At 56.8% G+C, this 24,561-nt stretch overlaps 11 protein-coding genes across 11 annotated transcripts, besides 25 other annotated features; all 11 read left to right on the top strand.

The window, feature by feature from the left end:
* Tco025E_04750 (calpain-like cysteine peptidase) lies at positions 1 to 1,712 on the top strand (the record flags this gene model as incomplete). The annotated part of the gene is made up of 1 exon (XM_029371656.1): positions 1 to 1,712. A coding segment is annotated over one exon (1,712 nt), but the record flags the coding sequence as incomplete, so codon positions are not given.
* A 132-nt stretch (positions 1,713 to 1,844) lies between these two features.
* Positions 1,845 to 1,875: a microsatellite.
* A 109-nt stretch (positions 1,876 to 1,984) lies between these two features.
* Positions 1,985 to 2,008: a microsatellite.
* Positions 2,009 to 2,629: 621 nt separating this feature from the next.
* Positions 2,630 to 2,661: a microsatellite.
* A 233-nt stretch (positions 2,662 to 2,894) lies between these two features.
* Positions 2,895 to 2,917: a microsatellite.
* A 104-nt stretch (positions 2,918 to 3,021) lies between these two features.
* Positions 3,022 to 3,043: a microsatellite.
* Positions 3,044 to 3,070: 27 nt separating this feature from the next.
* Positions 3,071 to 3,097: a microsatellite.
* A 7-nt stretch (positions 3,098 to 3,104) lies between these two features.
* Tco025E_04751 (putative radial spoke protein 3) lies at positions 3,105 to 4,103 on the top strand (the record flags this gene model as incomplete). Its single annotated transcript, XM_029371657.1, has 1 exon — positions 3,105 to 4,103. One exon carries the CDS (start codon positions 3,105 to 3,107, stop codon positions 4,101 to 4,103), a length of 999 nt encoding a protein of 332 aa, XP_029228201.1.
* A 213-nt stretch (positions 4,104 to 4,316) lies between these two features.
* Positions 4,317 to 4,344: a sequence feature (GA-rich).
* A 63-nt stretch (positions 4,345 to 4,407) lies between these two features.
* Positions 4,408 to 4,427: a microsatellite.
* Positions 4,428 to 4,487: 60 nt separating this feature from the next.
* Positions 4,488 to 4,536: a microsatellite.
* A 116-nt stretch (positions 4,537 to 4,652) lies between these two features.
* Positions 4,653 to 4,705: a microsatellite.
* A 50-nt stretch (positions 4,706 to 4,755) lies between these two features.
* Positions 4,756 to 4,791: a sequence feature (G-rich).
* Positions 4,792 to 5,009: 218 nt separating this feature from the next.
* Positions 5,010 to 5,032: a microsatellite.
* A 121-nt stretch (positions 5,033 to 5,153) lies between these two features.
* Positions 5,154 to 5,175: a microsatellite.
* A 45-nt stretch (positions 5,176 to 5,220) lies between these two features.
* Positions 5,221 to 8,394, top strand: Tco025E_04752 (uncharacterized protein; the record flags this gene model as incomplete). Its single annotated transcript, XM_029371658.1, has 1 exon — positions 5,221 to 8,394. The coding sequence occupies one exon, from the start codon at positions 5,221 to 5,223 to the stop codon at positions 8,392 to 8,394; it is 3,174 nt and encodes a 1,057-aa protein (XP_029228202.1).
* Positions 8,395 to 8,861: 467 nt separating this feature from the next.
* On the top strand, positions 8,862 to 9,923 carry Tco025E_04753 (uncharacterized protein; the record flags this gene model as incomplete). The annotated part of the gene is made up of 1 exon (XM_029371659.1): positions 8,862 to 9,923. One exon carries the CDS (start codon positions 8,862 to 8,864, stop codon positions 9,921 to 9,923), a length of 1,062 nt encoding a protein of 353 aa, XP_029228203.1.
* Tco025E_04754 (uncharacterized protein) lies at positions 9,920 to 11,008 on the top strand (the record flags this gene model as incomplete). The annotated part of the gene is made up of 1 exon (XM_029371660.1): positions 9,920 to 11,008. One exon carries the CDS (start codon positions 9,920 to 9,922, stop codon positions 11,006 to 11,008), a length of 1,089 nt encoding a protein of 362 aa, XP_029228204.1.
* Positions 11,009 to 11,503: 495 nt separating this feature from the next.
* Positions 11,504 to 11,557: a microsatellite.
* A 335-nt stretch (positions 11,558 to 11,892) lies between these two features.
* Positions 11,893 to 11,930: a microsatellite.
* Positions 11,931 to 12,125: 195 nt separating this feature from the next.
* On the top strand, positions 12,126 to 13,574 carry Tco025E_04755 (PHD and RING finger domain-containing protein 1-like; the record flags this gene model as incomplete). The annotated part of the gene is made up of 1 exon (XM_029371661.1): positions 12,126 to 13,574. The coding sequence occupies one exon, from the start codon at positions 12,126 to 12,128 to the stop codon at positions 13,572 to 13,574; it is 1,449 nt and encodes a 482-aa protein (XP_029228205.1).
* A 57-nt stretch (positions 13,575 to 13,631) lies between these two features.
* Positions 13,632 to 13,707: a microsatellite.
* Positions 13,708 to 13,898: 191 nt separating this feature from the next.
* Positions 13,899 to 13,939: a microsatellite.
* Positions 13,940 to 14,072: 133 nt separating this feature from the next.
* Tco025E_04756 (WD40 repeat-containing protein SMU1) lies at positions 14,073 to 15,908 on the top strand (the record flags this gene model as incomplete). The annotated part of the gene is made up of 1 exon (XM_029371662.1): positions 14,073 to 15,908. One exon carries the CDS (start codon positions 14,073 to 14,075, stop codon positions 15,906 to 15,908), a length of 1,836 nt encoding a protein of 611 aa, XP_029228206.1.
* A 189-nt stretch (positions 15,909 to 16,097) lies between these two features.
* Positions 16,098 to 16,130: a microsatellite.
* Positions 16,131 to 16,244: 114 nt separating this feature from the next.
* On the top strand, positions 16,245 to 17,924 carry Tco025E_04757 (putative dynein assembly factor 3, axonemal; the record flags this gene model as incomplete). Its single annotated transcript, XM_029371663.1, has 1 exon — positions 16,245 to 17,924. The coding sequence occupies one exon, from the start codon at positions 16,245 to 16,247 to the stop codon at positions 17,922 to 17,924; it is 1,680 nt and encodes a 559-aa protein (XP_029228207.1).
* Positions 17,925 to 18,218: 294 nt separating this feature from the next.
* On the top strand, positions 18,219 to 20,642 carry Tco025E_04758 (uncharacterized protein; the record flags this gene model as incomplete). Its single annotated transcript, XM_029371664.1, has 1 exon — positions 18,219 to 20,642. One exon carries the CDS (start codon positions 18,219 to 18,221, stop codon positions 20,640 to 20,642), a length of 2,424 nt encoding a protein of 807 aa, XP_029228208.1.
* A 238-nt stretch (positions 20,643 to 20,880) lies between these two features.
* Positions 20,881 to 20,902: a microsatellite.
* A 34-nt stretch (positions 20,903 to 20,936) lies between these two features.
* Positions 20,937 to 20,955: a microsatellite.
* A 176-nt stretch (positions 20,956 to 21,131) lies between these two features.
* Positions 21,132 to 21,158: a microsatellite.
* Positions 21,159 to 21,290: 132 nt separating this feature from the next.
* On the top strand, positions 21,291 to 22,559 carry Tco025E_04759 (glycoprotein 96-92; the record flags this gene model as incomplete). Its single annotated transcript, XM_029371665.1, has 1 exon — positions 21,291 to 22,559. One exon carries the CDS (start codon positions 21,291 to 21,293, stop codon positions 22,557 to 22,559), a length of 1,269 nt encoding a protein of 422 aa, XP_029228209.1.
* A 410-nt stretch (positions 22,560 to 22,969) lies between these two features.
* Positions 22,970 to 22,988: a microsatellite.
* A 112-nt stretch (positions 22,989 to 23,100) lies between these two features.
* Positions 23,101 to 23,132: a sequence feature (A-rich).
* A 136-nt stretch (positions 23,133 to 23,268) lies between these two features.
* Positions 23,269 to 23,298: a microsatellite.
* Positions 23,299 to 23,333: 35 nt separating this feature from the next.
* Positions 23,334 to 23,361: a microsatellite.
* Positions 23,362 to 23,604: 243 nt separating this feature from the next.
* Positions 23,605 to 24,561, top strand: Tco025E_04760 (uncharacterized protein; the record flags this gene model as incomplete). Its single annotated transcript, XM_029371666.1, has 1 exon — positions 23,605 to 24,561. A coding segment is annotated over one exon (957 nt), but the record flags the coding sequence as incomplete, so codon positions are not given.

The following is a 24,561-nucleotide window of genomic DNA, read 5'->3' on the forward strand; positions in this document are numbered from 1 at the left end:
TTGACCGCCTGTTTGAGACAAAGGCGCATCCTGCGAGCGGCCCATATAGATGTGTTTTTTATGACCTCAACAGTACGCCCGTGCCGGTGGACATTGACGACCGTGTTCCTGTGGATGCAAACATGGAGCCGAAGTTTACACGGGTTCCAAAGCGGTCGTGGTATCCGCTCCTGCTGGAGAAGGCCTACGCGAAGTTTGTTGGTGGGTACTCCCGGCTTGACCAGTGCACACCACATGAAACGCTGCGGGACCTGACAGGCCGCCCGGTGACGCACATTCCGTTTGAGGAGAGGCTGGCGGAGGCCGCCAACACCGGCGATTTCAAGTCCGTGAAGTTCTGGGCCGGTGTGGCGAAGGACCTCGAGCGTGGCGACGTCATTACGTGCATGTCTAACGTGGATGCCGGGGACGGCATTCACCCGGTGTGCAGCTACGCCCTCCTGGCAGTCATTCCAACGGTTGGGGAGTCAAATGATCCGGCCGACATTGTAGTGAGGCTGCACAACTGCTACTTTGACGCGCCGACCTACACCGGCCCGCTCAACCGCGAGGACCCACGCTGGGATGAGGCGCTGCGGCACGTGTGTGGCTTCGATCCGTCCCGTGAGGAGCATTTGTTCCTGCCTCTTCCGACGTTTTTGAATAACTTCTCGAGCATGCAGCGCTGCCACATTAACTGCGGCGACCGCCTCACCGCCGCGGGCAAGTGGACGAAGAAGACCTCTGGTGGCAATCCAATGTTCACGTCCTTCCGAAGCAATCCGATTTATTTGGTGGAGAATAAATCGACGCGTCCGGTGCGGATCCTGGCCGAGTTGCGACACCAAGCGCCATCCTATACAGACAGTGACGGTTTGAATCACTATCACCAGACAGGTTTGGCTTCGTTACAATCCGTACAGGCGAAGACACCACCGACCCCGCTCATCACGAATAACACGCACCGCTTCATTGAAAAGGGCATGATGCTGGATGCGAGGGAGGTGTGCTCGGAAATGGAGCTTCCACCCAACACGACGTGCTACCTTGTGCCGTACACCATGAAGCGTGGCTGTCATGGCAAGTTTAACGTTTCTGTCTATCATGGTATGGCTAACGTGACGCTGACCCCGTTGCGTAACGCCGGTCTCACTCATGAGCCAGTTACCGCCAACTTTGTGCTTAGGACCGGTGCGCAAAGGTCTGCCTCGGTGCATTTGCAAGTTAGTGATGCATGTGATGTGCACGCTCTGCTGGTGCAGCTTAACTCGGGTGCGGCACCGGGTAGCATTGGTGATTGTCGCGCCGAGGATGCGCTGAGGTTGACGGCATTTGACAGTTCTGGTATTAAAGTGGCGTCCTCAGGAGACGCGACGAATGCCCGTGAACAGGCGTTGGTTTTGCAGCTGCCCAAACCAGGTGTTTGGACCTTTGTGGCGGAGCGGGTGAACCGCAATGTGGGCGGTGACTGTCTGTGCATGCTGAAGTTCTTTACCCCGACGAAGATATTGGCAAAAATTGTATCTGTGCCCTCCTCCAACGCCACACCGAGCAAGGCGGCGAGACCCGGCCTTGCGATGACGCCGCGCAGTTTGGGTGTTGTAAACGGCGACGACGCCGTCCATCGAACGTCGCGTGCCTTCTCGGAGTATTTGCCGGTGGCGCGACTTCCGTCACCGGAATTGTCTGCTCACGCCATCGAGGCGGCCGGTCCGCAGAATTTGGACATATGAATCTTGCGTGGGCCCAGAGTAATAGATGAAGGTGCAAGATAATAAAAAAAAAATAAAGTAAGAAAGGGGTAAAAAAAGGTGTATGTCATTTTGCTTGCCGGCGTCCCATGGGATGTGTCGTTGTTGCTTTGTTATCTATCTATCTATCTATGTATATATATATTCTCCTTGGTTTAGGCCCGCTGTCATTGTTAGAGTACTCTTTACTTCTTTCTGTCTCTATTTCCATATTTTTTTTAAATTTTTTCTTTTTCTTTTCTGCGCAGAGCATATTTTTATGTTTCTTTTTTTTTTTTCCAACCCGGAAATTTCTGCTTTCTTACGAAACACTCATTATTATTATTCTTTTTTGTTGTTGTTGTGCTTATTTTTCTTCTGCCCGTGCTTCTCGGTCGCGCATCTGTTGGCCCATGTGTGCATGAGCGCCTTGACACGCTGGCGACTTCTTTGGGGAACCGCAGCCCGCCACAGTACCCGCGCTAATAGAATGAGGGGGAAAAATGCTATCGGCGCCGGAGGTGGAGCCGGAGGGCGGAAAGAAGGCGTCATGCGTCTCGCACGACGCAGCTGCACTGTGGGCGTCATAGAGGTGCAATGGACCCGGCCACAATGTACTTACTTACGTATGTGAGTATGTCTGCCTCTCTCTCTCTCTAGCGGTGCGCACATGTGTGTGTGTGTGCGTACCTGCTACAAACATGTACATCTGCCTTCGCCTTCGATTCACTCCCTGCTATGCTTCACTGAAAATGCCGCCAATTATTTGTGTACGGCAATTTTAGAGTGTTGGCATGCCGGGTGGAGAGTAGTTGATTTTTTTCTTTTCCTTTTTTTCGGCTGCAACTCTCTATGCAGAAGAGGCAGTAACTTGCCTCATTGACACCGCCCGATTCGCGACGTTGTGGCTGCGTGACTCATGTTGTGCGTCTGTGTGTGTGTGTGTGTCTGTAAATGTGAATAGAAGGAGGAGGAGAAGCAAAATAGAACTGGGGAGGATACTGCTTTTTTTTGTGTTTATGTTTGAAGTCTCTTCTGTGGAATTTGGAGGGTGTGGTTGGAGAGACGCAGGAAGGCGGTGTTACACTCCCACCCGCCCTTTCAGCACGCAGTGGGCGACACGCCTGTTCCCTTTTTTCCCCCTTTTTTTTCCCCCTTCGTTGTTGTTGTTCCTGTTGACCAGAAGTGTGTGTGTGTGTGTGTGTCTGCGGCGGGAAGGGCACTGCAGAGGCGCAGTCGCAGCACCCCCCGCTCACGCAGAACACGTAGAAAAAGCGGAGACGCCAAACACCTCCGCGCGGTTGAGGCAACCAAAAAAGAAAAAAAAAGAAAAAGAGCTCAAAGGTGAAAAAGAAACACAGATATATATATATTATATTTGTATACATGGAGAAGATGCAGGAGAAGGGCGCAGTGGGGGAGGGTGGCGCCATGGCGTACACCTTTCAGCACCCACCGGAGAGTTTTGTTCGTCCACAGTACCGAGACCCGAATGGGTCTCGCGGGCGCAAGCAGTACGCAAATATTATGCATGACCGCCGCGTGTACAGGGGAAGCACCTACGCGGCCACGCCGATGTCAACGCACGCCTTGGAGGAGCGGGCGCGGGAGGAGCGTGAACTGCTTCGACGCAAAAAGGAGATGGCGCAGCGGGCGGCGTCTATTAAACGCCGCAAGGAATTGGATGCCGCCCAAAAGCGACTTGCGACACCCCCACCTGTAGCCGGTCGTCAGCACATAGAAGTGCAGACAGAGGAGTTTCTAGAGGAGCTGAAGGACGAGGTGGAGGCGGTGCCGCAGGAAACGCAGACGGACCCTATGCTGGATCGCCCAGCAACCCCCAAGTACGTGCCCGTCAAATCTGGGCGTGACGCCGAGTCACAAATAAACGAGGGTGACTTGTTCCACTTCGATGACGCGGTGGATCCAATACTTGACGTGATGGTCGGTAAGACACTGGAGCAGGCGATGCTGGAAGTGCTTCAGGAGGAAGAGCTCGAGTTGTTGCGGCAGCAGCAGCTTGAGTTTGAGCAGCGGCGCAAGGAGGAGCTTCTAGAGGCGCAGCGTCTTGAGGCTCGCGAAAAGCGGTTGTTTGAGGAAAAGGAGCGCCGTAAGAAGCAGGAGATTGAGCGCATCAAGCGCGAGAAGGAGACGCGCGAGAAGCTGCAGGCAAGGCAGTTTGCCAAGGTCTACCTCATGAACCTCGAGAACCGTGTCTTTGCCCGCTTGCAGGATGAGGGCTGGTTCCGCGATCGCGTCCTGCACGAAGTGGAGTTCGACTTCTTCCCGTGGCTAATGGAGGAGGTAGAGGGCGTCCTGGCGAAGAAGCGGCAGGCCCGGGTTCTGGTGGACGATCTCATTCGGCAGGTGGTTGCCATGCAGCTAGAGAGCTGAGGAGCAGGAGCGGCAAGGAACATAAAAAAAAAGAGGCAAAAAGAAAAACGCACAAAACAAAATGGAGAAGAGGGGACAAAGACGGAAAGCAGCAGCAACGAAGAGACGCAGAAGTGTGAATTGAAGGAGGAGGGGCAGGAGGAAAGGGTGAGGAATGCCTGTGATGCGGCACCCCGGTTTTATTCATGTTTACGTATTTATTTGTATATAAATAGAGAGAGGGAGAGAGGGAGGAAGAGAGGGCGATATGCGGAGTTTGTTGTACTTAGTCCCTTTACTTCCCTCCTTTCCTTATTCCTCTCTTTTGTTGTTGTTGTTGTTGTTCTCTTTCGTTTCCTGCGTTTCCGTCTATTTATTTATTTTAATTTTGTCCCCTGCTGCATCTTTTTGTTGTTGTTGTTGTTTTTTATTACTTCTGGTTGTTTCTCTTGTTTTCCACGGCGCTGCTCTCGCCACATGTAAGGAAACTTTATGTACCACAGTCTTTTCTCTCCCTGAATATTTGTTTGTTTGGATCCCCCCCTCCCTTGTACGCGATAGATTTATCTATGTATGTGCGTCTGTGTGTCTGTGTGTGTGTGTGTGTGTGTAAGTAGGTGTGTTGCACGTTGCCGGACATTCCTTTCGCCTCGCCTCGCGCAAAGTCTGCGCGGGAAGGGGGGAGGAGGGAGGGGGAGGAGGAAGAAGACTGGGCGGCGGCGTGACATCGGCGCCGTACCACGCCCCCCCAGCATCTCATTACTACTATGCGCTTTTTTGATTTTTGTTGTTGTTGTTTTTTGCTTCCCTTTTTGTAAAAGAGGGGGAGAACGCAAAAAAAAAAAAATCATCATGACCCCTCGTCTTGGCTTCTGTGGGACTTTTTCTTACTGCTTCGCTGCCGCCCGTTTTGTGCTTCTTTTTCCCGTTGTTGTTGCCGTTGTTGTTGTATTCCTCGCCCCGTCGTCGCCGCGCCTCCGCTGAAGTGTAGCGGTGAGTTTTTAGGCGCATCCGCGGGAACGCGACACCCGGAAGGGGGGACAGAGGCGAGTGCTGCGGGCCGCATATTTTCCGCCGCCGCCGCCGCCGCCGCTCCTTTCCTGGGGGCCGCGGCCACTTCCATCAGGGCGGGTAGCGCATGGCGTACTCCAGCGGCCGCTCCTCCTCCACCGACTCATCCGCCTCCTCCTCCTCGCCGCTGCACCGTCGCGCGGAGGAGGGGGAGGCGGAGGCCCTCGTCCCGCACTTTGAGCTCACCACGATTGGGCACGAGCTGGAGGAGCCCATTCTCTCCATGGACTCCCAGTGCGACGTCATGGCGCTGCTGGGGGAGAAGGGCGGGCTGGTGGTGCGAGACACGGCGCGGGACGCCGCACCCCTGACGGCCGCCATACGCAATCCGTACCGGGTGTTTCTTGACCCCACCGGGACCCACGCACTCGTCGCCGCGACGGATGGGGAGATGTATTACTACTCCTCACGGCAACGCAAGGTGTCGGGTCATTTTCAACTGCAGCACCGCGGTGGGACCTGGGACGGCGCAACGACGGCACCGCCGGTGCCGCTCCTGACGACAAGCAACAATGTTGCTGAATGCGTCTGCTGGCTCCCTGATGCACCGACAGAGGATTCAAGTCAAACAGCAATGAAAGTGCACTGCCTCGTTGGCACCAAACTCGGGGGCTTTGTTTTTGAAGTCAAGATAGAGGTGAGTGGAGAGAGCGCGGTTAAGCCGGCGTGCCGGCAATGCTTGCAGCTTCCTGCGGGTGGCTTTCAAAGCCCCGTAGCCTCCATTCAGGTTGAGCGGGTGAACAGTCTCTGGCTGATTTTTCTCGCTACAGCCACAACGTTGTACCGTGCGGAGGGCGAGGCATCCTGCCCGATGGAACTTCTCGACAAGGTGGCTAAAGAGCCCAAGCTACTCCATATCCGTGAGTCGAACGCCACCTCTGACGTGTCCGCCCGGGGGGCCGTTGTGTTGTACCGTCCTGGCCTAGGCATGCCGGCGCAGTCCTACGCGTGGACCAGCACAACAGGTGTTGTGCATGGACTGATGAACCGTTGCATCCACCACGATCTTTCCAGCAGTGAGGCGGCGGTCTTTGGGTGGAGTGACGCCTCCGCGGTGGTGAACGAGCAGCTCCTCGCACTAACGAGGGTACGACATTCTACGCATGACGCAGGGAACTTTGCCGCTGCTCCTGCTGCCTCCCCCACCGCAAGTAGTCGTGGACTTCCGCAGACAAAAATGCCAATGGAGGTGGCACTGACGGCGTTTCATATGATACTGCTCTACAATGATCGACTGGTTGTACTAAATCACCCTGCAGGCCTCACCTGGCGAGCCGCGTCCTCGACGTTACTTGGCGACAGTCCGTACGCCTGCGAGATCGAGGAACGCATACGCTTTGACCCCTTTCACGCCGCGAGGAAGCCGTTGGAGTTGCGTGGAATCGTGCGAGACACTGCGGCGCGCAAGATTTACATATTTGGGAAAAATATCCTGTGGGAGCTTCAGGTGGAGCAGGAGCATCGGCAGCAGTGGTGGGTATTTCTCTACCGGGCTATGAACCGCGGCGAGTCTCTCCCGTTGCGAAAGCGTTTTTTTCAAGCCGCGTACAACCTGTGCAAATATCGTCCTTCCAATAAAAATATCGTTCAGCTGCTGCGGGGAAAATTTCTGCTTCAGATTGGGGCTGTGCAGTACGCCACGGATGTCTTGGCCGACTGCGACCGCTTTGAGGATATCTACGACCTTCTGGTTTCCCTGCGCAACAGCAAGGTGCTGCGGCTGTACGTGGAGAAGCGCTACAAGCTGCTGGTCAAGTATGCCGTGAGTGCCTCTGTGATGGAGACTCAGCTGGCCTGCCTGCTCGTCCTCATTGTGATGCAGCGGCTGAACGGGATTACGCGAAGCGAGGCGAGCGAAAAAACGAGCGTTGCCGCCACCGCGAGCCTAAACGCGTTTCTTGAGCAGGCCATAAAAGATAGACCGAGGCTGTTTGAACGGAGCTCATACAGTGAACTCATCGTCCGGCTGTTGGAGGGGCAAGGGCGGCCTGAACTTGCCCTTGGGTTTGCGGCGAGGATTAAAAAGGTCCACTACCTTTTGACGTACCACGTCTCTCATGGGGAGTACACGCAGGCGGCCGATTTGCTCGCAACGCTCGCCCGGCGCCCGGAGACGCTCGAACTGTGGTATGAGTTTTCTCCACTTCTCATGAAAAAGTGCCCGATACGACTTACCACGGCCATGCTTCGCGTCGTGGCCCGCGACCGGCAGGGGGGCACGTACATGTTGCTGCAGCTGGAGCGACTCATTCCGGTGTTTATTCAGTACTCCCCGCAGATGAACGAGGACCCAAACAATGGCCAGCACCAAGCCATCATTTTATTGGAACGTTGCATCAACAAATTCAACTGCGTCTCAACAGTTGTGCATGACTACTACCTAAGCCTCCTGGCAAAGAACGATGGAGAACGACTGGATGAATTTCTTGAATCATCCCTCTTCTACAGCGTCGATTTTGCACTCCGTCGCTGCTTAGAGGCTCGCAGGTACCGGCAATGCGTTGGACTTTATCGTCGGCTGCATCTCTACGAGGATGCCATACGTACCGCCTTGGAATGCTCTGAGCCGTCAGATGTCAAGGATGAAGAGTGGCCTGCCCTGCGTGTGGCCAGGGATCTACTTCGCTCGCTTCCCGAACCTTTGGAGGCGTCAAAGGAGAAGAAACTTTGGCTTATTGTGGCACAGTATGCGTTGGAGAAGGGCAACCCCCGTATGGCGCTCAGCGTTGTGGAGGATTCTGGCGGTGTGCTGAAGCTTGAAGACATCCTTGGCGACATCAGTGATAGCTTGGTTGTGCAGGACTTTAAGGACTCCATATGTAAAAGCCTAGACGCGTACACCTCCTCTATTGCCGCATTGAGGGATCAGCAGCTGGAGGCGACACAACTGTCCGAAAACATAAAACAGGAGATTGCGCAGCTGCAGTGTCGCTTTGGATACATTCCAGCACGTCAGCGGTGCATCTTGTGCGATCAGCTTCTTTTGCGAGAGTCTGCACCGTACCTGATTTATCCGAATTGCCAGCATGCGGTCCACGAGGCCTGTGCCGTGGCAAAGCTGGAGGAGATTGGCGGTCTAGAGGCTTTTCTTGCGGATGAGGGGCTGCCGAGGCAGTTTCTTGACGGCGTGACTTCCACAAAGGAGTTGGCGCAAACGGAGTGCGTTCTCTGTGGCGAAGCGTCTATCCTTGAGATTGACCTCCCCCTCTGCGTCGAGGATCGCTCCTGGTCCGTGGCGTAGCAACAGGCAAGGCCTTTTCCTTACACCACGGTCGCAGGAAAAAGAGGTGCACCTCTTTTTTTCCTCCACTGCGGCACCCCTCGCGTTGTCGCAGCCCGACCCGAACCAAAGGCACACACTCACACACACCTGCAAAGGAAGCGTTTGGTACGTTTCTTTTCTTTTTTTTTCTCTCGCTGCTGCGCCATTGTTCCTCGCCCTTTTTGTCGCTAATGTTGTTGATTTCTTCTGATTTTGGGCAGTGGTGTTCCTCGTGTTTCTTCGCTTTCCCGGGCGGGTCACCATCTTCCTGCTTTCCCTCGTGTTTCCGCATAAATATGTATTTTGCGTTGCTGTTCTTGTTCTTGACGGGCGAACTGGCTTGCTACTTCGACTTTGTTTATTTCTCTCCTCTGCCTTCCACCTGCGTTTCTGCGTGTGTGTGCGTGTGGGCTTCACCGCTAATTTTGTGTAGCGTCGTGGTCGGGATGAAGTTTTGGGTCAAGGCCATCACCGACGATAATGTTCAGGAGCAGCTCCTCGTGAAGGCGAACAACTCGCCGGAGCTCATGAGGGAGCTTAGTAGACTACTCAACACCCACGTCACGTGGATGTCGGTCTCCGACTTTCAGACGCAGGTGGTGGAGAGGCTCGACGGTGGGGCCGAAATTCTCCCAGTGAAGGTCGTCACGTCAAAGGCGGCGGGGCAGCCACAGGACGGGGAGGCCAGTTTCACGTCCTCCGAGCCGCACCCGCAGCACCCAGCGCCCGCGCCGGCTGAACTTTCGCAGGTTGTATGCAAAGAGGATGAGGAATGGCCGTTTTCGCTGCGGAGCCCCAGCCTTTCGGAGGCGGGGATAAGTGCTCGCCCATCCTCGGCGGGTCAGTCGCTGCTTCTTACCCCGCCAGTGGACCAGATTTGCCTTACGCGCAAGGATATTGAGCTGCTCCTGCACCCTTCACACGCCAACGCCTTCGTCAACGTCGTCTCGGGGTGCTTTGTTAGGATTCGTGGGAGGCAGGATTATGACGTGTACCAAATTATTCGCCCGTCCAATGGTGTGGATTTGTTATTAGATATGATTCACTATGAGGAAACGCGTCCGCTGGAGGTGGTGAGCAACGCCCCTCCTGTGCCTCAGGAGGTGAGCACGTGGAGTAAGAAGATGATATCGGCGTCTAGGCCCTTCATGCCTCCAGGGTTCATCGAGGCCAAGTTGGGCGACCTCAATTCAGCGATGCGGGCGGCGCGACCATCGCTGCAGGATCAGTCCCTGCAGACAAACGCCGTTACTCCACCGACGCCTCCTGCCGTTGGCAGGGAGCTGCAAGGACGACGACGCCAGCTTAGTTTATTTGCTCGCTCCCGCATGTATCCGTATATTTCGCTCGGGCGACTGATTATTAAGACCAATGATGTTCTTCTGCATCCACAAATTTATATCCTTGAGGAACCTGAAGCCGATACCTTCGAACTCGTTCTCTTTGCGACCCGGTACAGCAACAGTGGGAATAAAAAAAACGTCTCTCAGACTTTGCGGGCTGCATGATTACGTTAAGCAAGGGCGGCGAGTCTCCAGTGATGGTGAGTGACCGAGACGTGACAGTCAAGGGATATGAGGTGTTCTGTCCTCCGCAGAAGTGGAGTGGTCAGTATGTAACGTTAGCACAAATTCAACCATCTGTTGACAATGTTCCCTACCTTGATGAGAGTAAAAAATCTCTTCAGGAGTTTACGGTGCTCAGTGGAAGGTTCTTAGCGGGTTTATTTAACCTCCCGACGAATACGCTGCTGCCGATTCCAGCATGGGCGCAGACGGAGGGGATTTCCGCACACATCACACGTCCTCACCTTGTGGTGCATAGAGAGCAGTTGCATGTGTTTTACCTTGTTCGCATGTTGGGTCCGCACCCGCCGCAGCGATCCAGTTCATTCCGCATGCGGGGAGGCAGTGCCTTGGGTGGAGCTAACGTGAGTGGGGAGGGGGCTTCCATTGGAAACGGCTCCAGTGAAGAAAAGGTGGCAGCTGATGCTGCGACGGCGCCCACGGGCAATCTTTCACACGAGAGCAGCTTCGCTGAAAACTCCGTAGCAGGAGTTTGCCGCTACGGCCTTGCCCACGCGGTGACCACGGATCCCAAGCTGCGTACATGGAAGCTGCTGACCGAAAAGGAGCCTCTATTCTCGTGTTCGCATTTCATGCCAGTCTTCACGGCGGCGTCTACCTCTTCGTTTCTTGTCGTGCGAGATTCCGAGGAGGACGCTTCTCCGCCGTCGAGGTCGGGGGAGAGGACCCTGCAACTTTTTTGGTACGAGGAGGACTTCGCCTTGCGACACGCGGCAGCTTCCACGCATCGCTCTACCCGTCGCTCCCTGCCGTTGGGCCCTAACAATAGTAACCGCATTCTTTTACCTTTTGAACACCTGGTGAACACCCACGAGGAGGCGTTGCCGGAGCACTGGGTGCAAGAGCCCTGCTACTCTTCCGTACGCATGGGCGCGGATTCCCTCAAGGTTGGCGTCTCCTCGCTCTCATTTTGCGAGCACGACGGTGCCACCTTTGCGGCCTGTGTGCAACATGATGCACATCAACGACTCACGCTAACCGTGTTGCCTGTGACGAATGAACCGTGACCCCGTACTTACAAACGCACACCCGGTTCGCTGTATTGTTTTTCTCACTTTTCTGTACTACTATACTCTCATGCAACGGCGAGTGGAGGAATAGAAGGCGATGTATGTCTTTTTGATGATTTTTTTTTCAGTGTCTTTTTTTTTCTTCACCCTCACTTGGCGTCTTTTTATTTTCAAAGCTGATTTTCATTTTTTACTACTTTTTTTTCGTCGCGCGCGCGCGTTCCCACTCCGTACACTGTCCTTCCTAGTGCTGATGGCGTGAACGTGCAGGAGGAGCCTTTCTCCGCATCTGCCGCCACGCTGAGAGTGGTGTTGCGGCAAACTTGCGTCACTATGCAACACCCATGTGGGCTGAGGAGCTGTTGTTTTTTTTTTTTTTGTCTCTCTACTTCTTCACCCTGAGCGTGTATGTGTTGACTGTATTTTTTTTTCTTCTCTCTCCCCCCCCCCTTCCCCTGCATCTTTTGAGCGTATCCCCCGAGCGGAATCTGAGTGTGTTTGTTTGCTTGTTGTCAGTTTTTCTTTCTGTGTGTTTGTGTATTTGTTATTAAACACTTTTGTCGGGTGGGTGGACGCTGGCAGTTTATTTTGTGGCCGGCGGGTGCGGGGCGGCGTTGTGGCGGGATTCGGCTCCCCCACTGCCCTCCGCGGCGGCGCATTCCCCCGGAAGAACTTCCCGCCGCACCCCTCACGCGGCAAAACGCTGCGGGGTGCCAGCGCAGCGAGAAAAGAGGAGAGGAGGGGAGGTGCGGATGCCCACGCCCCGCCGCAGCCGTGGATTCCTTGACGCTTGACGCTTTTTGTTTCTGTGCTGCTGCGTTGATTTGTTACCTTCGGCGCGTCTCCCTCGTCGAGGCGCTCCACGGCGTGCGGCCTGCGTCTGGTGGTGGTGGTGGTGGTGGTGGGGAGGGGCGTGTGGGACGTTAATGGCTGCCGTGCGGGACGTCAAACTGCGCTGAGAGGACAAGTAGAAGAAAGAAAAACGACGAGGCATTCCGCCACCACACGCGGCTGCTGCTCTCTCGCAAAATTATCTGCCCGTTTGTGTCGCTGTATTCCATTGCATGCGTGCTTCTTCCCTCTTTGCCTCTCCGTCTTGTTTGCTTGCGTCCAGATGGCGTCTGGGGATCCCAACGCGGCGGCCGCTGGCGACGGCATGTGCGGCATCTGTTTTACGAGCATTCACCCTGCCGATAACCCACGCGGCCGGTTAAACTCCTGCAACCACATTTTTTGTGCCTACTGCATCAAGGAGTGGGCAAGGAGCACAAACGTGTGTCCCCACTGCAAGGCCCGGTTCACCCGCATCTTCACCGTGGATGCAGCAGGCGCCGAGGAGGTCACGAAGGTGCGACGGCGAAACTACAAGCTCTGGGAGGAAGACGAGGGCGAAGCGGAGGAGGGCGAGGGAGAAGCAAGTGAGAACAATGGGGGTGACAGTCGGGCGTCGGCGTCCAGTTTGCTCGTGTGCGACGTATGCGGCCAGAGCGACAATGCGGTTCGAATGATTATCTGTGATCGTCGGCAGTGCTCGAACACGGTCCACCTCGATTGCATAAATCTCTCAGAGCGGCCAGCGGAGTATTTTTGCTCCGAATGCACGCTTCTCCGTGCACCGGCTCCAGCTGCCGTCACCTCCGCGTCGGACGCCGTGGCACCTTCCCTGGCGCTGCCGGCCACCGTCGAGGGCACGGCCGTCAACGATGAGCCTCCACCGCCCGAGGCTGATGACGCGGATCAGGCGCCGCCAGTGACAGTTCCCCCGGCGCCTGCCCCTCCGTGCCGGACAAGCGCACGAAAGGTTTCCGTCGCCCCACCGGCCTGGCTGCAAGCGGCGGTTGAACGCAGCCCTAGACCGCAGCCAGAGTCGCAGCGACGCGTGCCTGCGGCAATGCAGACTTCTTCAAATAGTTCGGCGCCTCCAACGAGCGCCGTCGCCCGTGAGGCGGGAGGAAGTGGGGGACCATCGCTGGCGTTGCCGGTTGAAGATGACGAACTGCACCGCTCCGCGCAGACCGCTATGCAGCAATTTCTGCAGCGGCAGGCACAGCAGGAGCACCACACACGCCTTCGGCGACAGCGCAAAGTCGAGGATCCCTTGTACGGCCTGGCTTTGCCTTGGTCCCCCGCACAACGATCGAAACGGCCCCGTGGTGGTGATAACTTGCCCTCGGGGCGTGCTGAGGCGGCGGATGTGTTGAACCCCGAGTCGCGACGCCGTGAAGAAGAGGCGCTGGCGCGGCGCATGGCCCTGGAGCTGCTTCCCATTCTTCGCCGCAATCGGCTTCTGCAGGAAAATCGGCTCTCGTTGGGCGATAATGGGAGCATTCTGGTAGCGTCGTCGCCCTCGGAGGCTGTGAGGGCGCGGCGTGAGCGGGACCTCTACACCGAGGCCATGGCGGAGGGCAGACGCATGGCGCGAGAACGCATGGAGGCCAAACTGATCGACGCCAGGCTGAGAAAGGAGCGTCTCCTCCGGGTGCAAGCGCAGCGCGAATCCGCGGCGTTGGCGAAGCTGGCGAGAATTGTTGCCTCTCGCCGGGTCAAGCCAAGGCCAAGCTGAAGTGCGTCAAAGCTGGGGGGACGGAGGTGTGCCGACGCAGTCATGCCTCTGCTTCGCGTTTGTTGGTTGTTTGTTTGTTCCTCTTTCTTCGTTCTGTTTGGTTTTTTTTCTTGTTGTTTGCGTTTGCTTCTTTCTGCAGGCGTTGCATATTCATTCCCCTGGGAGGGGGGCATGACGCCTCCGAGCGGGGTAGCGGGCCTGAGTTGTTTGCGGCGGCGGCGACGACAGTCGAGTGCAACGAACGTACGACAAGAAATATGTGTCCCACTTCACCTCAGCAACGCCGACTCCCTCTTCCTCGATCCCTCGCCCCGCAGACGCGCACTCTCGCTCTCTCTCTCGCTCTCTCTCTCTCTCTCTCTCTCCCACCTGTCGCCACTAGCCATCTGCAAAGTAGCTGCTCTTTATAGTTTTTCCCGAGGCGTTTGACCGGGGCGGGAGTGGAAAGGGCGGGTAGGGACGTCGTGAGACAGAGCGAGGCAGTTGTCACGGGGCTCAATGGCGGACGGTGTGCTTGCCCACGAGGAGGTGCTGCGACACATATACTCCTTTTTGCAGGCCTACGGCTACAAGAATTCCCTGCTTGCATTGCAGAACGAGTCCCGCGTGCCGTTCAACACCATAGACGTTGTGGAGGCAAACGAGCCTGCGGAGCGACGCGGCTCCGTGACGTCTAAAACCCCAGCCGGCCTTGAGCGGGCGGTACTTGAGGGGCAGTGGGACACGGTGCTTGCCAACTATGTGGATTTGCTGCTGCTCCCCACGGAAGTCACCTTTGACCTGTACGAACAGATATTTGAGGAGCTGTTGACGCTGCACGGCTTTGTGCACGCGGCGAGGGCGTTTTTCAACAATTCACCCATTTTTGTGGCCATGAAAAACTCCTCTGCGGCTCGGTATGCGCGGTTGCAGCAGGCGCTGGAGGCGCAGAAGAACAGCTTTGTAGATGATAGTAATACACCTGGGAGTGGTTCAATACCTGCGGAGGTAGCGGCCAAGCGGGAGACGCTCTTGCGGACGTTGCAAGAGGCCATCACGTGGAACAAAGAGCCGTACAATGGCTTTCTACCTGCCGCGCTATGGCGGCTTCTGAATGACGGGGAGGGCAGTAATGGAGGTGGCAGAGCAACCTCGCTAAAGCGACAGCGCGCAAGCGATCTTGCCGCGCCGTCGAATCTTCCTTCTGTCATGTTCCTGCACTACCCACTTCAGTGTCCAAAGACTATTCGACGTAAAATTGTCTTTGACAACGCCGAAAAACCCACCTCGTGCGTGCATACTATGCTCTCAACTGCAGACGGCGACAAGCACACTTTCGCGGCCCTCATTGTTGGCAAGACGGACGGGACGGTGGATTTCTTGGCCGTGGATTCCGCTTCACCTGTTGGGGCCTCCGTTGGACACACCGACGGTGTCTTGAGCCTGGCCCCCGATGCCCCGGGGGAGGCCGTCACGTGGGTCGCCGTCGGCTACCGGGACGGAAGTGTGAAGATCTATAACACGGAAACACGGAAATTGGTGCGGCGCTTTTCACAGGTCCACAGCAGTGGTGTGACCTCCCTCATCTTTGCAGGCGCACCCAGCCAGGCCCTCGCGGGACATCGCTCTTGGGTGGTGTCTGGCTCCTTCGACGGCGTGATTCAGGTGCTCGACATCCGTGAAGGGAAGTCGCTGCAGCGGATAGCAGATGCACACGAGTCGAAGTACGTGCTCTCGCTCTGCTTCTTGCCGGAAAAGGCCGGAGGCGTGGTTTCGGCCGGAAACAATGGGATGCTTTGCTTTTGGTCCGTTTCTAGCGCGGGGTTGCGGCAGGCCGGGCCAGCTCGCGCGCTGCGATCCATTCATGCATCGTTGAAGGAGGAGCTTCCAACGCGGCTGCTGCCTGTGGAGGATGCGGAAGCAGGGAGTGAGGTGCTGGTGCTGACGCGTGGCCAGCGGGCTCTGCTTTTGAGTGTCCACTTCACGGACGATGCCACGAATCCTGTCGTTGTTTTGATGCACAGCTGCATTTGCACCCCGCGGCCGCTGCATGCGGGGTGCCTGCGCGTCATTCAAACCCCTGCCCTCGCCGCCCCGCTTCTCTCGCTCTTTTTGACGGACCGCGAGGGGACGATCCTCCTCTACAACGTGGAGATGTCGTGGCGCCTGCGTGCGGGAGCGGCGGAGGGCGGGTGTCGGGTGGAGCTGCGTCCCGCAGACGAGAGCTCCGTCGTCGTGGTGGACCACGGGGAGAAGGTGGAGGACCTAAGCGTGGTCAACATCCTCGGCGCGTCCGCGTCGCTGCTTGCCTTTTCTCCCTCCCTCTCCGCCATGTACGTTCTCTCCTGGAGTTAAGCCGACGGCGGCGTCGATGTCCCCCCTTGAGACGAGGATGGGCAGGGAGACACGCGCGTGCGGTCGGAACTAAGGCCACCGCCACGGCGCAGGCGTGTGCCACCCTTGTCTCTTTACGTATATACTCACTATTGCGTATCTTTAGGCCACCTCTCTTTGAGGCACCCCTCATCTGCGCTTACACGGCACTTCTCCTTCTCTCTTTCTCTCTCTTTCTCGTTCCATGTATCTAATTACTTACATTCGTATCCGTCTTGGAAATATGGGCAAAATTAGTGGCGCGTAGGACGCACTTTCCTTTTTTGGTTTGGTTTCCTGTTGAATACTCTCTCTCGCATGAGCCACAGGTACCTCCACGACGATAGACAGCAGTTTATCAACGGCATTGGCACCGAGTTGGCGTGGGGGTGGTCTCCTGCGATTGACTTCACAGAGGTGTTGGGGCGGCGCGAGAGAGACGCGGCTGAGGACGCCGCGGGGGCCCACGAGCGGCGCGAGGACGGCGCTGAAGCCGCAACGGAGGGCGCGGCAAACGCGGACAATGACGCTGAGGTCGACATTGACGCCATGATTGCGGCGATACGGCGGCGATCACCGACGGAGGCGAACGGCGAGGAGGCGGAGGAGGGTGGCGGGGACGCGGTGCGTGTGCTCCTCTGCGGGGCGGGAGATATTCGACACATCTTTCGCACGCTTGCAAGCCTCCACGTCAAGTCGGCGTCCAGCACGCAGCCGCCGCCGGTGTACCACTTCTACCTTTACGAGCCCAATCTGCGGGTACACTGTCGCCATCTTTTTTTCCTGCAGTGGTTGCTGGACAGCATGTTCTCTTTAGACGAGCTGGAGGAGCGGGTGTTGATGTTTCTCGATGCGTTTGGCAACGCCCTGACGCGCGACACCACCTCCGCCCAGAGCCGCGGCGTGTCCCAGCGGCTGCTGCGCGTGCTTCGAAACGAGGACGGCGCGCTCGCCAGGCTGGTCTCCTTCACCGAGATGAAGTCGAAGGAGCGGGACTTTGTGGAGGAGCAGATTGTGCACTGGACGCGGGGCACGTCGCAGGCAAACATAGAGGCAGACTGGTCGCGGCGAGTGCGCCACGAGATGGCAGAGCGCTACGACAACCGCGATAACATTATTGACTGGGACTTCAATTTTTACCTTCGCGACTACACAAATCTCATCAAGCTTGCCGAGTACCGCACGTGGCGCAATACAGGCATTGCCTTTGACGCAACCCACATCAACCCCCGCCGGGGGTTTACCTACACCTACTCGGTGCCGAACAAAACTCTCTGCCATTTCAACGCCAAGGGGGTTGGAACTTACCTTGGCGACGTGAAGAATGGCCCTTTCTTTGCGTTTGGCGCCCAGACGGCGAACACGCACATCCGCGCAAAGACAATTGATGGGACATGCAAGTACGGCAACGGCGTTGTCTCCATGCATAACGTGCGGGCGTGGCTCTACGGACTCCTGACGGGGCAGTCGTGGCCGTGGGGTGATCACGCCTTTGCCTGGGACGACCCCGCAAACTACAACTACCTGCCGCCTGGGACGCCTAGCGACGTTGCCCAGCAGGCGACCTTCCCGAAGGTGCGCTTCCACTTTGTTGGGCTGGACTTCGCACGCTTCACCCAGCACATGCGAGGGAAGCCGAAGCACAAGAGGTTTGATTTGGCGTTTGTCGGGACGAGTTGCACGCAGCTCCTGTCACCGGACTTCTTTGAGGTCGCAATGCGCCGCGATGCGGTGGTGGTGGCGGAGACCGCGAAGTTTGTCCTCGACGCCCGCGACGAGGCCAAGGCGGCTTTCGTGAACAAAATCCAAGAGTTGGCCGGGGCTGCAAACTGGGAGCAGAACGACGCCCTCACGGATCTGCTGCATGCGGATCAGCCTGAGCCGCCAAAGTGCGCGAAGGACTCGCCCAGCGTGAAGGCGCAGAAGGTAGCGCTGGAGCGCCACCAAATGCCGTACCAGCTGGCCTTGACGCGCTCTGCCGGGCCCCCAGGGGGCTGACCCGGCGCGTGGACCGACGGCAGTAGCGGGGAAGGCGAAGAGAAAAACGAGTGCGACGACGACGACGCGGACACAAAAGGCTGAGGATGCTTCCTGTGCTTCTGGAGGTGGTATTCGTGTTACTGCCGTTGGATTGGACTCCTTCTAGCTTTATTATTTATTTTTACCCTTTACTGGCGCTGCTGTCTCCTCTTGGTGAGTGCGGCTGTGTTGTTGTTATTCAGTTTGTTTGCTTTTTGTGAGCCATGCTGTGCATCTGCGCCCCTTCGTATCTAACTGCATACGCGTATTCAAATGCAGCCTTGCGCATTTGCCCTTCTCGTTCCATCTCTTTCTGTCCTTGTCTTATCCCTTCCTTTGGCCACCGCCTTTACTGTCGTTGTTGTTGTTGTTGTTGTTTTTGTGTACGTCTGCGCCGCAGCTGGCACAGCCTTCATGTTGGATTCCATAGATATCAGTTCCCGCGCGAGACCGGCGGCGGCCACCGCCACCAGCTGGTTTGATGCGATCAGCACAAACTTCCGCGCCGCGGCTGCAAAGGAGCGCGGCTATGACCCCTTTTCCTTCGTCTCCTCGCGGCCCCCCGAGGCGACGGAGCTGACGCCGTCCACCATCCGCTACAACGAAGACAGTGCCGCCTCGCCGCGGAACGAGTTTAGCGCCGGCCAGTCGCCCGTCGCGCCGGCGCATGAGGAGCTCCGGGACGAGCCGACGGACGTGGCGAGCAGTGAACCGGCCTCGCACGGGGAGAAGACGCCGGTGATTCAAGCGAGCACCGCCGCGGCAACCTCGCAGCGCACCCGGCACGTTGACCTGTACGACGACGCCATGCGGACCCAGCTGGCGAAGCGGCAGTGGGAGGCGGTGGAGCAGATGCGACAGATGATGCTGGAGAAGGCCAAGGTGGAGCGGGACTGCCCATTTAGGCCGCAACTCTCATCGTACGCGTCAAGGATTCAACGCCCCGCCGAACTGGCGCCGCAGAACCGGGTTTACGATGAGCTCCTGCGGAAGGAGGAGTGGCGGACGCGGAAGCGGCAGGAACACATTAAGCAAGAGCTGGAGGGGTGCACGTTCCGCCCACTAACGTTGCGGGCCGCCAAGTTGAAGTCCTCCGCCCACACGCACGATTCTCACATCTTCAGTGAGCTCTACGCGCACGAGGAGGAGCGGAACCACTTTATGCGGGAGGTGCAGCCCTACGTTGTGGAGCAGCTGGAGCGCCACATGCTGTTTAAGAACCCGGCCGCCAAGCCACTCCCGGAGGACAAGATCAACGCGGTGGTGGAGCGCCTGTTTTCGCGCAGCGTTGTGGTGCGCCCAGAGGAGGGCACGCGGCGGCGACCGCAGAGCACCTCCCCGACGTTTAAACCCACAGTGGGCGCCCATTCGGCGCACATTGTCGCGAAAAAGCGCGAGCTTGGAAACGTCGCAGAAAACGTGGTGGAGCGCCTTCTGAACCCGAGTGGACCACTGCGTCGGCAGGCCGCCACCAAGCAGGAAGCGGGGGAGTTGGAGCAGGTGCGATCGGAGTACGTCCGTGGACTGCAGGGTTTGTTGCAGCGCGAGCACCGGCGGTCGGTTATTGCGGCCAAGTTTGACCTGCTCTCGGACGCCATAAACAAGGAGCGGCAGAGCCGTGAGGGCCCGCGGCGGTCCGCGGCGGAGCACAGTGCGGAGGAACTTGTGCGGGCCGCTGCGGTGGTGCTCTCAGCCGTCGAGGCGCAGGAGCTCTGCGGCATCCTCGCCGCCGCCGGCGCGGGCAGGCTGAACAGGGACGGCTTCCTCGCCCTCTGCGCGGCTGCCGTGGAGGCGCACCCCAATCCAGGCGCAAGTCCGCTCGCGCGGCTGCTTCCCCCGCGAGCTCTGACGATGCTGCAGGGCCGTTTCACAGCCGCCGACAATGAAAGCCAGGAAGGCGACGCAAGGCGCACGGCGCTTCTGCGTGAGCTTCACTCGCCGGAGGAGCTCGAAAGAATACGCGCCCGGTGCGAGGAGCGCAGGCGGCAAATGGCGGAGGAGGAGTACCAGAAGCGGCAGGCAGTGATAGAGGAGGAACGGCGCCAGTGCACATTTCGCCCACCTCCGCCGCGGCGGATACCAAAAGAGTGCCACGTAAACCACAACGTGGCGGTGAAGCCGACCAAGGCAGATGCCCTGCGTCGAGCGCACATTCAGAAAACGCTTGAAGGGGAAGAGCACGCCGGAGGGGCGGCTGCGGCGCTGCCGCTGGCCTCTACAAAAGAACTCTTTGGTGCTGGTGCTGCCGCTGGGGCACAGGCAAAGAGACACAGCCCCCAAAGCGCGGCCGATCGCTCTCTACTGGAGCCCTCCAATGTTCGCACGAGGCCGGCCCTTGCGGCGCCAGCGGAGGCAGCATCGCCCGCTGCAAAGGCACCCTTGAAGCGTCGTAGAGGGGAAAAAACACTCCGAAGCTACACCACCCACAGGGAGGGTGCTTCGGCGCGCAAAGGTCGTTCCTCCCGCAGTGCCCCAGCAGCCTCATCTGATCGCAGCTCGGAAGACGCCGCTGCCGCCCACCCCAGGCCCCGAAAGATGCGGACGCGGGAGTCTGTTGCAGCAGCCGCCGCACCATCGTCACTTGTGTATCGCGATGTCGTTTCCGAACACGCAGCCTTTGGCCGCGATGGGGCCCTCTCAGAGTTTGGTCGAGAGCTTATTCTACGACAGCTCCGAGAGTATAGAGATAGGCGGTAGTTTTTTGCGTGCTTTTTTTTATTTTGTCTTGCTCCTGCGCTTTTTGTTGTGACTTGCTTTTCTTTTTTGTCGTTGTTGTGTTTTTCCGCGTCGATAACATCTAACATGTGTATGCGTGCACGTCAGCGTATGGATGTATGTGTCTAGCTGGAACGGCAGTTGCATATATACGTATATATGAACGGCAAATATATATATATCTACGTGGGACGCATAGCTCTTCTTGTATTCATTACATTATATATATATATATATATATAAACCCCATAGAGGCAGCAGAGCACGGCCCCTGTTGAGGAGGAGGAGGAGGGGGCTGCGTGTTTGTGTGTGTGTTTTTTTTTGCACTGGAATTGCTGGTATCTGCGAGCTCGTCACAACGGACTAGCATCCCAAGCGAAACAACATCCATCCACTTGAATGAACAAATATATGAAAACGAGAAGGAAATGGAAAGGGGAGAAAATGGCACGCTGGTTTCTCGCATTTACGTCTTCTTCTTCTTTTTTTTCTCCTCTTGTGTTGCGCTGGTTTGTGCGTGTCGTCTGCACCCGCGCTGTTGACGCTGCGTGGGAGTTAGTGAGCAGAGCAGCAAGCTGGCGGCGGTCGCGGGCGTGAGACTGCAGATGCAGCGCGGGGAAAAGGTCCCTAATGAGACCCTCTCCCCGAAGCAGCCACGCGGGATCCTCACCGGACCGGCGCGAGTACCAAATCATCAGCGCCCAGCTGGAGAACATCCTGAGCGAGGCCTGCGGCGAGCCCCCCTCCGGCGCGGACCGTGCGTTGATAGAAAAGCGTATTACTGAGCTGCAGGGCGCCCTTGAGGAGGCGGGGCGCCGCATTCGCGAGAAGCAGTGCCTTGCGGAAAGGACACGGGAAAGGCGGTTTGCCGACCTTCAGCAGCGTCGCGCGAAAATCTACGAGGAGCGGACGGAGGAAATCATGAAGGAGTTTGAGCGGCGACGAAAAATTGTTGCCGACCAGATGGAGGAAAAACGCTTCTACTACAATCAAAGAAACGAGGTTGTGGGTGGGAGGATAAAGTCGTACAGGAACTCCTTTCTAACCGCGCAGGCAGCGCTGGTCGAGAAGGCGGAGGCTGCACGCGAGAAGCGGGATAAGATGCTCGCTCGCCTAAAAGAAGAGCGGGCGCGCAGCATCGAGGAGCGCAAGGAAAAGGCGCGGCTGCGAATGGAGCGATGCCGCGAGGTTGCGAACCGCCGGAAGCAAAACGAAGAGGCCGTGAGGCGCGAAAAGAGGCTTGCGTTTATGCGCCACGGGGAAGAGATCGCACGGCGGCAGATGGAGGGCGACGGGGTACGGCAAGGCAGGAACCGCACACGCTGCCCTTCGCAGCGTCCTCCCCGCAAAAGAAGCGAGACAGGCGATAGCGCCAACGGGGCGACTGCACAGACGACGCGGTACAAACCCCACGAGATGCTTATGAGGGAGTTGAAGGAAAAGGAGGAGCAGCATCGGGCGCGGTATGAGGCAGAGCAGGCCAGCCGATTATACGAAATACAGCTCCGGGCCCACGCACGCCAAAAGCTTATTGAAAAGCAGTGGGAAAATTATTCGGCCCAACTTGAGAGGCGAGTTCAGCGCAACGACGAAATCATAAAGATGGCACAAGAAAAAAAGCGACGCGGTGAGCAGGCGCAGATGAACCGTGAGGCTAGAGATCAAGAGGCTGGTGAAGCTGTTACGCGTGATGTAGAGGAGCACCGTAAGCGAGCAGAGGACCTCGAGCTTCAGCGTCGCCAGGATGCTCTAACCAAAAACTATTATAAATGGAACGATCGTGCAGATCGCGTCATTCTGCAACTACAGGAAGCCATTCGAGCTGATAATGAAATGCAGTCTGCGAAGGATCGAAAGGGAGTTATTCTACCACAGTTATCCTCCCTTCGCAGTCTCTGACCAGCGGCAGTGCTCGTCTTCTTCTTTATAGAACTGTTGGTCGTACCCCGCCCCACGCTCTGCCCGGCTTGGGCACATTTCTTCTTAACGGCACGCTGTGGTAGGAGCTTGTAGGTCCACTTCATTGCTTGCCTTTTTTGAAGGAGATAAAATTGTAATCTACATCTATATATGTATATTCGTCTGTGTCCGTTGATACTGTAGGTGGCAGGGGGTGGAGGAACGATCCTTCGAATACACAAGGAAGAAAAAAAGCAAAATGAAACGGCCCAATTTAACCCCCTCTCTTTGCTCATCATTGCGTTTTAAGGAAGACTTGCTTCGTGGAAGAAAAGGAATTTTTTTTTGCTTTGTTTTTGCTTCTCTGGTCCGGGGAGGGAGAAGGAAAAGTCGGCTTCTGCATCTGCTTCTGTGTGTGTGTGTGTGTGTCGTCGTTGCCGTTGCCGTTGTTTTTTTTTCTTCATTTTGTCGTCTATCTGTATTTGCAGTGTTCGTTTTTTTAATGCATTAGAGTCCCGCTTTAACCGAAGTTGCTCGAAGGAAAGAAAATGAAAAAAAAAAAAGATAAATAAATGTGTGGCCGAAGATGGAGCTCCGTAGACGATGGGCATTTTTTTTTTTTGCTTTGATGTTATGTTTCTCCTTACGTATCAGTTAATTTATTTCTTTCTTTCTAAACGATGCCGCGTTGGAAGGGAAATGTGTCGGATGTTTCTGTCGTTTGTTTGTTTGTTTGTTTCCTCCGCCGCCGGCATCCTCTGCGCAGCGGGCGTCCGGCGGTGGCGGCGGCGGGGGGGGAGGCCTAACGACTGCCGCTTCGCCTGTTCCCGACGAAGCCGGTCATCATAAAACGCACTTCATTTTCGTTTGCTTCTTTGCGGCGCTTATATCTACATGTATGCCAAAATGAGTTGATGCAATTGTGCGCCCTTGCTTCCTCCCGTGTGCCTTGACGTGGGTTGTGTTGCGTGTCTTTTTACCGCGCATTCTCTTTGATATTCCCCCCCCCTTCTTGTGTCTGTGTGTGTGCCTCTTCCAAGCGTGCATGGTCTTTCCTGCTTGCGGGCTCTTCCCGTCTGTCTCGTGCGGCTTGGGTCCTTTGCGTGAGGTCACACTGGCAGCAAAGAAGCATCAGAAGAAGCCACACACGCGCACAAGCAAACAAACGAAAGTCAAAAAGGTACACCTCAAAATCATGTCAGCAGAGGCATCTGCGGATGTCCTTTCACAGGTGACAGGTGTCGTTCTCATTCCCCCATGCTCGGTTATACTGGCATCTAGCTTTGCCAACTGCTTTCTTAACGCATTTTTTAATTCCTTCCGCCACAAAGACACCTTGAAAAGCATCTTCTACGTTAATAGACGTGTGCCACAGGAGGCGGTAGGTGTCCGCAATGACGCTGCAGAGTGTGCACCAATAGAAATTGACCCTCTGCTTGGGAGCTGGGCTTCAACGTTGCGGACCGACAAGAGTGCGTTTTTGAGAGGTCGCAGATCACTTACTTCTACGTCGCAACCTACGCCGGTGGAGTCGGTGCCAAACAACGCGTTGCTGGACTCCTTCCAGTCCGTGCGCCTCGAGGCACAGCGGATGGTGTTTGTGTACAGCCCGACCTACATGATCGTGGCCTCGGCAAAGAGCTTGGTGATGCTGGTGGTGTTGCAGTACCACTTTGACTACGAGGGCGGGTGGAACCGCCTTGTGGTGTGCTCCGCGGCGAACGTGATGGGCGGGCTGCTGACCCCCGTCCTGGAGTACGCCGCGAGGTGGCTGCTGCCGCTGGACCACGAGTGTGGGGGGCTGGGGGTGGTCGTGGAGCCAGAGGAGCCGACTGACTCGGTGCTCATTGTGGAGGTGCTTGGCCACATTTCTAGACTGGAGCTGGAGGACCTTGGCACGGTGCTGATCCAGGGAAGCGCGTTCATCGTCTTCGGCGCCGTCCTTCTTCCTGCGCTGCTTGTGTTCTGCCTGACCGGCATGGCCTCCTTTCTCTGGCTGTTT

This window comes from Trypanosoma conorhini (genome assembly GCF_003719485.1).
Source record: "Trypanosoma conorhini strain 025E chromosome Unknown Tco_14.4_contig_00254, whole genome shotgun sequence".
Classification (NCBI taxonomy): domain Eukaryota; phylum Euglenozoa; class Kinetoplastea; order Trypanosomatida; family Trypanosomatidae; genus Trypanosoma; species Trypanosoma conorhini.